Source organism: Empidonax traillii, unplaced genomic scaffold (assembly GCF_003031625.1).
Source record: "Empidonax traillii isolate 1590-97213 ecotype Southwest subspecies unplaced genomic scaffold, ASM303162v1 scaffold15:size5535645, whole genome shotgun sequence".
In the NCBI taxonomy this organism is placed as follows: domain Eukaryota; kingdom Metazoa; phylum Chordata; class Aves; order Passeriformes; family Tyrannidae; genus Empidonax; species Empidonax traillii.
Window position 1 is genome coordinate 1,569,769 of NW_020955208.1, and position 9,399 is coordinate 1,579,167.

Below are 9,399 nucleotides of genomic sequence, written 5' to 3' on the forward strand. Positions count from 1 at the left end.
GTGAGGTGGTGCTGCTGGGATCTGCCTTCCGTCCAGGTAGGTTGTGCTCCGTCCCTCCTTGCCCGGAGGGACTCCTCCGGGCTTCCCTGGAGGGGAGCTGGGCCCCTCTTGCGGGAGGGCAGCGGCGGTGCCAAGGTGGGGGCTTCCCCCGGTAACCTCTCTACTCTCCGCAGGTGCAAAGATGGGGTTCTTTACCTTTATCAAGGTGATGATGATCCTCTTCAACCTGGCCATCTTTGTAAGTGCACCCCCGGGGGCTGGGGTCTGCGGGAGCGGGTCCCGGGGGGCGCCCTGAGCCGGGTGTGGGGTGGGTTCAGCCCGTCTGGCTCGTCTCTCCTGCCGCTCCGTGTTCTTTTCTTTGGGCGATGGAGCCGAGGGTGTGGGGAGGTGGGTGTAGGTGGGACTTGTGCCCATGGGATCCCGCTGGTCTGGTCTTTGGCACCAAACTGAGGGATAAAGCCCTGAGCTTGGGCGGGTTTTACTCCAGAAAGGGCTGTGCTGGGCTCTGGGGACAGTGGCTGTTGCATCAGCTGCCCGTGTCCCTTGCTGTGCTGAAGCTCTGTGCCCCAGAACAGGGGGGGTTGCTGGGTCCCTGCTTGTTGGCCCCATCTCTGTGGATGAGCAGCCCAGGTGTGTGACTGTGGTCTGGGGTTTTGGGGTTCTTGGACGTTGGGTACTTCCAGAGCACACGCAGGCTTCGCTCACACCCAGGGCAGAGAGCAGTGGAACTTCCGAGAGCCCTGGCTCTGCAGGAGCAATGGAGCCACCTGGAAGGGGTTGTGGTAGGATACCAGCCTTGGGAAAGGGGGTGCAGAGCCTCCAGGCTTGTCCGGGTGAAACACTCCCTCCTTAAAGCTCCTGCTAGGATTTGGGGGTGGTGGGGAAAGTTGAGAGGGCAGGGCTGGGACAAGAGGGAGGCAGCCTGGAGCTGACCTTGCCCAGGAGTCTGTGAGTGTCTGGGACGTGGAGGCTGCTCAGCTGCTCCTCCAGGTGGGTGGGCAGCTGCCCTGGGTGGCAGAGCTGGTGGCAGGGTGGTGGTGGCCACTGTCTGCACTGGCGTGTGGGCCCCTCAGGGGTCACGTGCCATGGGCTGGTGGCATTGCTGGCTTGGCTGCCCCACTGCCAGCACTGAAACCCCTTGGGCTGGGGGAAGGGGGCAGCTGTGACACCACACAGAGGCTGTGCTGGTGGAGGGGTGTGTTACACCTGGACACCCCCAGTGTGCCGTGGCAATGCCCTGAGGTGCCCGCAGTGCCACGAAGTCTTGCTTTGGTGTGGTGAAAAACTGCAGAGGGAAGAAATACCTGTGCCAGGACCTTCCCCAAATAGCAGATCTCTTGCCTACCTGGAAGCTGACATTGCCTTTCTCCTCCCAGCTCAGTGGCGGGGCCCTCCTAGGAGTTGGCATCTGGGTCAAAGTGGATGGAGAGTCATTCGTGGATATATTTGGGGTGCTCTCCTCCAGCGTCCTGCAGGTTGTGAATGTGAGCTATGTTCTCATCGTCCTTGGTGCCATCCTGCTGATCATCGGCTTCCTCGGGTGCTATGGTGCCCAGAGGGAGAGCAAGTGTCTCCTGATGATGGTATGGACCTGACTTAACCTTCTTATTAAGCCTTGTTTGAGCTGGGTCTGTGGTGGGGGAGATCTGATGGACAGATTTCACCGTGGATATGTGCTCTGTGGATGTTTCCGTGTGTGGTGGTCTGGGTGGATTTTGGAAAGGCAGTGCTAGACTCAAACTCTGCCTGTGGAAAGGGTGAGAGGAGGCAGGAGGTGGTGCTGAGCAGTAGTCTCTCTTGGAGTGTGTCCAGAGAGCTCAGCCCCACGCAGAGGGAGGGCTGGAGAACCCCAAGGTTGTGCTCCTTCTGCCTTGGAGCAGAGCTGAAGGCAATGAGGCAGGAGGGCTTGAGCCCCGAGATCCTGTGGCCCTGGGGAAAGAGATGGGTTCCTGGGGCCCCTGAGGATTCTGGCTGTGGCTTTGACCTACTTCCCCTTGCTGTATCCTAGTTCTTCTCAGTGGTGCTCATCATCTTCATCGCTGAAGTTGCTGTTGCTGTGGTGGCTCTGGTCTACACGAGTCTTGTGAGTGGCATGCTTGAGTCTTGGGTTGGGCGGATCTGGGACATGTTCTACCCCTTGGGAAAACAGGAGATATGGGATGGCAGTGCTGCCTGTGGATGGGGAAGCTGAGGGGTAGGCACTGCTGCAGAGGGAATCTTGGTCACTGCTGGCACCCACTACCTGGGCAGGCTAGGGTAGCCTGGCTGGGATGAGGGTGGTGGGAACAGGGATTCCTGTTGTACCATAACCCTCATTTTGTTTTTAGGGCAAGTCTTCTTCCTCTCAAGCCCCTCAGTCCATCACCAGCTTAGGCCTGACTCCTCTCCATCTCTGAGGGTAGGAGCTATAGGGGAGAGGAAGTTGCTAATGCCTTATGCTGAGCAAACTCAACCCCTCATTAGGCAGCTGAGGAACCACCTGGAGAGAGAGGTGACTGCCTCATTAGGCACTAGAGAAGTGAACCGCAGGGCAAACGTCATTCCTGGCTCCCTCACTTAACACTGCTTATCAGATGACTCACTGGTTGTTAGTGACCTTGGTGCCATAAGGCACTGGTTAGTGGGGAAGGGGTCAAGCTCTCAGCTGGTCAAAAGGACATGGTGTGACATACTTCTGGCCGTGCTGGGTCTTGCTGGTCTCCTCCCCATAGGCTCAGACTTGGTATGGGGGGTCTTGGCTCTGTGGTGCTCCCCAGGACCTTCTCTGATGGTGTTTTTCTGCCCCTTCTTCCAGGCAGAGTCGCTGCTGTCGGCTGTGGTGACCCCTGTCCTGAAGGAGCAGTACGGGGAGGATAAGACTTTCACTACTATCTGGAATACCACCATGACAAAGGTGTGCTGAGCCCCGGGACCCTCACCTGTGGTTCAGAATCCTCCCAACACGAGCTTGGTGGTGCACACCTGGGTGGGCTGCTGGGATGGGAATGGGAACACTGTCACAATCCTAGACATGCTGAGCTGTCCCCACCTCGTCAGCTTCCCCGGTGCCTGGGAACTACCTGCTTTGGCACCTAGTGGTCCCATACCTGGGGTGAGAGATGTATGTGATGGTGTGTAGGGTAAAATCCTGGTCTTGAGATGACTGTTGAGCACCCTGCCAGAGCTGGGTTGAGGTGGGTGACATCCTCCATGAGGCAGTGGGGTCCAGATTGTGTCGGAGCCTGGAGGGAGACATGAAGGATGCTCTTCCCATCCCTTCCTCTCTCTCTCTCCCTCTCTTAGGTCCATTGCTGTGGCCTGAATAACTACACAGACTTCACTGACTCTGTCTTTTATGAGAAATATGAGAGGTACCCCCACCAGTGCTGTGGCTTTGTTAACTCGACTTCGGTGTGCAACGCCACGTTAGCCGCAGAGAAGAATGTGACGGTACGGACACGCTGGTGGTTCTTGCCCTCTGGCAGAGCCTGTTTTGGGATGTGCCTGGGCACAGGGATGGAGACGTGTCCTGTAGCTCCAGGCCCACCTCCGGACGTGGCGGTCCCATAGGGTTTAACTCCTGGGGGATGCTGTGGTGGCCCTGACAGAGACAAGCAAAGCTATTACTGTTGCTCTGGCCCTAAAGGGAGCAGAGTGGGATGCCTGGTGCTAGGTGTGAACCCAGCACCCAGAAATCTGCCTTTTGGGGTGATTTCCCTGCCTTCCCTTCTTCTGCTCACCTTCTGCCCCAATATTTGACCTGAGAAGTGGCTGAGTCGCTCCCTGAAGCCCCCAGACCTTCTCCAAGGCTTTGTTCTCTGGGTGGGAGAAGAGTACCTCCCTTTCTGGGGATGCTGTGCCCTGGCAGTTGGGGCATTGCCCCCTCTTGGTCATCCTCACCTGTATGGTTGCCTCCTGTAGGGTTGTTTCGACCAGATCCTGGAAGAAATCAGGACTAATGCGGGAGTGGCGGGTGGCGTGGCAGCTGGCATCGGTGCCTTGGAGGTGAGTGCCTGAGCACTGCTGTGCTTACCTCCTCCTTGTACCTGGAGGTGAGTGGTGGGGCTGGGACACCAGCCTAGGTGGCCGAGGGGGCTGGTGCAGCCCCGTGGAGCACCATCTGCCTGGGCACATCCAGCTCTTTCTCTTTGGTGTGCTGGGGATGGTGGGCTGTGACTCAAACCCACGTCGGGAAGGGAGGACGCACATTTAGAGGGGCTGAACTTGCATCTTGCCACCCCCAGATTGCAGCCATGGCGGTTTCCATGTACCTGTACTGTCGGCTGGACGAGAAGTGATCCCACGAGGCAGGAAGATGATCTGCCCCCTGCCCGTGCTGGGGTGCACCCGTGGCGTGCCATCCTCCTGTGGGGGGGACCCCATCCCTCCCTGGATCTCGATGCTGTCCTATGCACTGTGATTTATAGCTGTACTCTGATCTACTGAGCTGGGATCTGTAGAGTTTGTGTATATTTTTGTACTGATACGGCACACTGAGTCTGTACATAGTGACTTGGGGTGGTTTTCGAAGGAGGGGGGGTGGGGTGGGAGAAGCTGTTTTGGTCTGTTTAGCTGATGTCAGCAGGAGATAAAGCAGCACCGGGGCCATTCAGGGCTGCTGATCTGGCACTGGCACAGCAATGCCTTGTAAAACTCTTGCAGGTGGGTGCTGTACCTCTGCCACGCTGTCCCCAGTGTGCACCTAAGTGGGAGCTGGCAGGGCAGGGAGCTGGCCTATTGGCCCCCTGCTTCCCTCTACTGAGGTAACTACCACCATCTAGGTGGAAACTACACCCTCACAGGGTGAGGTATCTACCCCTGCACCCATTTTCTCTTAGTACTGACCCTGTTGCCATGTTGTCCCCTGGAAGAGGGGCTGGCTGGTCTCTGCCCCTGCCCTGGCATGAAGACAGCCCTGGTGGTCCCTGGCCCTACTGGGGCTGGGGCTGCCCCCTGTGTGCCTCGTGTCATTTCATGGGTGAGCCATGCTGTAAAGGAATGCAAATAAATTTTTCATCTTGGATTAAATAAGTTATTTTCTGGAGTTGATGCTGGTGCTGCCTTTAATAAATACCCTTTGTTCGGGAGGGTACAGGAGTGGGAGCTGCCTTGAGTCTCCCCCACCTTTCCTTCCAGGTCCTTGCAGGCAGCACAGCCCTGCCCTCAGGCTGCCTGCCCTCCTTGCCTGCGGCTCCTCCTCTGCTCAGGTGCTTGGAAACAAGCAGCCCAGTGTTTGCACAACAGATGGGCAATGGTGGGGGCCACCACCAGCACTACACCCACCCTCCCTCTGCAGCAGCCACTGCTTGCTCAAAGCAGCCGTTCATGAGCTGAGCAACAGCTTGGCTTGAAAGGCAGGGCTGGCTGGGGTGTTCCTGTGTCCCCATCAGCCCCAGGGAACCCGAAATGGGGTGGTGAGGAGGGATGGATCCTGCCAACCTGATCTCTGAGCATCTCCATCCCCAGCATTGTCCCACACTGCCTGTGTGGGGCACAGGCACTCCCTCGATGTGTGGGGGGTCATGGGTGGGCTGGGGGCGTTTCCAGCCACCCTCTTTCCCCATCACTGCTCCTTCTCTGCCCTTGAGGATCTGCTTGCACTGTCTCAGTTGCCCCATTTCAAAAGTAAGGCCAGGGTGGGTGGTTTGGGGGGTGGGTGTTCCCAAGGGCCGCTTCACCCTATTTTTGACGTGAGGCTTCCTGGTTGTGGGGCAGAGCACAGGGACTGGGGGAGGGTGGTGCTGAAGGCCGGGGTGATTAGCAGTGTGCAAACAGCCTCCCCCTGCACTGCCTTGCTCCGTGCCTGCCATGGCACCCCCTTATCAGCTCCTGCACCGGGTACGGGGCTGCACAAAGGCACTGCCGTGGCTCACTGGGGTCTGGCATGTCCCTGGCACCGTCCAGCACGTTGGTGGCAGTGGGATGGGCACAGGCGCCCGTTTCCTCACCCTGAGTGACTCAGCCCTGGGGACACGGGTTTTGGCCCTGCCCCACAGCAAGGTGTGGGGGAAAGCTGCCAGGAAATAACCTTATATCCTTACTGTATAGGTGAATTACCCAATTCCACCATAAACCGTTGTCACCTCATGGGTGATGTCAGGGCTTTTATGCCTCTTTTCACTCTCAATGGACTTAGGAGCCGTCTGGAGCCTGGCACTGCCCAAAGCCCTTCCCAGAGGTGTCGTGGTGCCCAGGAGCCAGTTGGTACAGAGCCAGGCACCTCTGGGCACAGCTGGCCATGTCCTCCTCTGCTCCCTCTTGGTGGGGCTGCCTTGCAAAGCGGGCTCCTGGCACACACCCTCCCACCATCACCCCCGTGGGGAGGAGCAGCAGCTTTGGAGGTGGTGTCTGACCAGCTGATGGCTTCTGTCTTCCCACCTCCTCCTGGCCCTGGGGTTTCGATGGGGCAGGACAGGCTGTTTCTGTGGCACTGAGTTTTGTCAATAGCCCTGCAACCACTGGCTTTGTTCCTTCCTTCTGCCTGCTGGGAAAACCTGAAGGACCAGTTTCTCCTCCCGGATGCAATTCCTCCCAGTTGCCCTTTGAGGCTTTTGGCTCCACTGGCAGCTGAAAGCGCAGCAGTGGAGGGTAAGCCAGACTGGCACAGCCTCCCCTGTGCCCCCACTGTGCCCCTTCTCTCCAATTCCCACTGCCCAGGCACCAATGGAGCTTTTGAGCTCTCCAGAGGAGATTCCATCCCATCACCAGCCCCAGGACACATCTCAGCCCACCCACCCACATGGGTGCCACCAGGCACCCTGTACCCCTTAGACTTGTCTGATTCTCCCACACTGGCACCCCGGGGGTGCCTGGCAGCACCCCAGAAGCTGACAGTTGTGCCATGGAAGCACGAGGTCGAAAGGTCCTCAAGGAACACATGGCAGGAAACAGAAACTTCCTTATTGCCCCTCGGAAGACGTCAGGAGATGGCCGAACACCTGCTGTACCTGGGTGTGTGCCAGAGTGGGGGCTCTTCTGCTCTTCCTGCAACACAGGGTGAGGGAGGCCAGGAGGGTAAAGTCCCCCTTGCAGGGATGTTGGGCGAGCAGTCAGCGCCCTGGGCCTGCCAGAGCACGTGCCAATCCCTGGCAGTGCTCAGCACTGGGTGATTTAGGAAAGGAGCCGCCCCCTCCTTCCTGGGAATTGTCATAATGGGGACAGGTACGTGAGAGGAAGGAGGAATTGCACCTCTTTGGGTTTGTGCTGATAAAAGAAGTAAATTAAGATGCGAAAGCAAACTCATGTGGCACCAGCTACCTAAGGAGTGCCCTCTGCAGGGAATTTCCCCCGCCTGCACAACAGCCTGGCCAGGATGTTCCCGGATTAGGGAGGAGAGGACATCCTCGAAGGGCACGGTCTGGCCCAGGGGAAGAAGTGAGGCAATGCACACTTTCCCTGGCATAGCCTTACTCTTTTGGTCCCCTTCTCCTCTTCTTCCTCCATGCCTCAGAGATAAACTGTCCTGGGTGCTGACACTACCCCAAGTGTGCTTCCTAGGCAGCTCCCTGCCCTGATTATTTGTGGGGATATCAGAGGAGGCGATGGAAGGGCTGTTCAGAAGGCAGCAGGCAGGAGCTGACATTGAACCTGGGGTGTTAATCATTAATTCTGTGCTGGGCAGGACATGGGACAATAACCATCATGGCAACAATTCTGGGTACCCAGTTGAAGATTAATTCGCTGCCAGCCTTGGGCGTGGGCACAGGAGGTGGCAGCCCTGTGTCGGGAAGCGCAACAAGGAATAGGGATGGGCTGGGTGCAGGGGAAGGATGACCCCCCCCGCTGCAGCTGGGATCAAGGGGAGAAGCCAAGCAGGGTCCCTTCCTGGGAAGAGTTTGGGCACCTTGGCATTGCAGGACTTTTTATGAAGCAGAGGGTGCTGAAAATTTAGGATCAGCTTCCTGAACTGGGATGCAAGTGGCTTGGGCATAGCATCACTGACTTCCTCCCATGCAGGGAAGGGGTCAGCACACCCAGCATCCCTCTAGTGCTGAGATCTCTCCATCCTAGAGATCCTCTGGATCTGTTATCCTGGAAGACTGGCTGGAGGGTGTTCCTTCTATCTGTGGGGCACAGAGGGACTGATGTGCCATGGGGAAGGGTCAGCCATCATCATCAGAGCACAGGGATTCCCCGCTCCCACAGCACAGAGAGATCCCTGGCAAAAAACCAAAATGCATAAAAATAAACACCACCAGAAATTATGCAAAACTCCCCACCCCCCCACAAGCTCTGGAAAGGTCAAGTTTCATGCCAAAGCTATTTTGCTTTTGTTTAATTATCAGCCAGCTCCTGGGACGTGGAGCAGCCCAGACAGGTTCTCCTTTGTAGGGCTGCACAAAGCCAGGGAGGCCAGGCTGGGGGGGCTGCAAGGGGCTAGGAGAGACCTGGGAACCACAACTTGAGCAGGACAAGCTAAAGCTCAGGGGGCTGAGCTGTGGGAAAGAGGGGTCAGGCTTCCCAGGGAGGGCAGGTGACAGGCCAGTCCCCCAGCCAGCTCCTGGCCAGCTGGGCATGCTCCAGCATCAGCGGGCTGTCCTAGGAAGGGAGCAGGACCCCAAAAAGAGGACAGGATAGGGAGCGACCTGGCTTATCTAACAAGCTCCCAGGGACTGAGTCCCCTGGGCAGTGAGCCTTGGCATCACCATCACCTGGGGGTGATGAGCTGGGGCTCTCCATCAGCCTGGCACAGGTGCTCCTCCTTCAAAGGGGTTAACCTGTTTCTAGCACCGTGCCTCCATTTCAGGAGGGGAGGCCCCTATGAACACAGCAGTTTGCAAATACTGGCTCCTCGAGGTGGGCATGATAGGGTGGGTGTCAGACTTGAGCCCACAGCACCCTGCAGGGCTCTGCCCTAGGGAAGACCCAGCAGCTTGATCCTCCCCTTGCTTGTGGTGCCCTGGCAGCGGCTCAGCACCAAAGGGTTTGGGCAGGAGGCAGAGGGGGAGGCTGCCAGGAGGTGAGACCCCCTCCAGCATCGCCAAGCCAAGACCCTGGGACCTGGCAAAAAGCTTCTGTCAAGGGCTGTGCCCGGTCCTGAGGAAGGGGTGGTAGCCCAGCCTGGCTGCAGGGACCAAGCAGGGGAGCAGGAGGCAGCCAGTCTGGGATGCAGGTTGCAGCCAGTCCATGCCAGTGGCTGACACTCTCCCACTGCCACTTCATTTGTGTCCTGTAGTCTCTGCCCCCAAAATGGGTACATCCCCAGCCCTCCCAAGGCCACCTGTCCCACGATGGGAGCAGAAATCTGGAATGGCCACGAGGGTGATGAGTCACAGCTCTCAGGGGATCAGTACCTGGAGGTGTTGAAGGAAACAAGGGGGCTGGTTACGCCAAGCAGTCACCAGGCAGCTCGTCAAAGTTTCCGTAGTGAAGATTAAAGTGATAAAGCTTGAGGAGGGAACAGCTCACAAACCCGTGCCA

The 9,399-nt window shown here is 57.9% G+C and overlaps 1 protein-coding gene across 1 annotated transcript; it reads left to right on the plus strand.

Moving 5' to 3' along the window:
* On the plus strand, positions 1-5,001 carry TSPAN1 (tetraspanin 1). The gene is made up of 8 exons (XM_027893608.1): positions 1-36; positions 174-238; positions 1,377-1,583; positions 2,009-2,083; positions 2,795-2,893; positions 3,283-3,429; positions 3,901-3,984; positions 4,224-5,001. The coding sequence occupies exons 2-8, from the start codon at positions 182-184 to the stop codon at positions 4,275-4,277; spliced, it is 723 nt and encodes a 240-aa protein (XP_027749409.1). The 5' UTR covers positions 1-36; positions 174-181; the 3' UTR covers positions 4,278-5,001.
* Positions 5,002-9,399: the final 4,398 nt, after the last annotated feature.

What these genes read in the sequence shown, in the direction of transcription:
- TSPAN1 (XM_027893608.1), top strand. Translation starts at nt 182, where the DNA reads ATGGGGTTCTTTACCTTTATCAAGGTGATGATGATCCTCTTCAACCTG. An exon ending in TCTTCAACCTGGCCATCTTT is followed by an intron (nt 239 to 1,376) that starts GTAAGTGCACCC and finishes TTCTCCTCCCAG; the next exon opens with CTCAGTGGCGGGGCCCTCCT. An exon ending in CTGGCATCGGTGCCTTGGAG is followed by an intron (nt 3,985 to 4,223) that starts GTGAGTGCCTGA and finishes TGCCACCCCCAG; the next exon opens with ATTGCAGCCATGGCGGTTTC.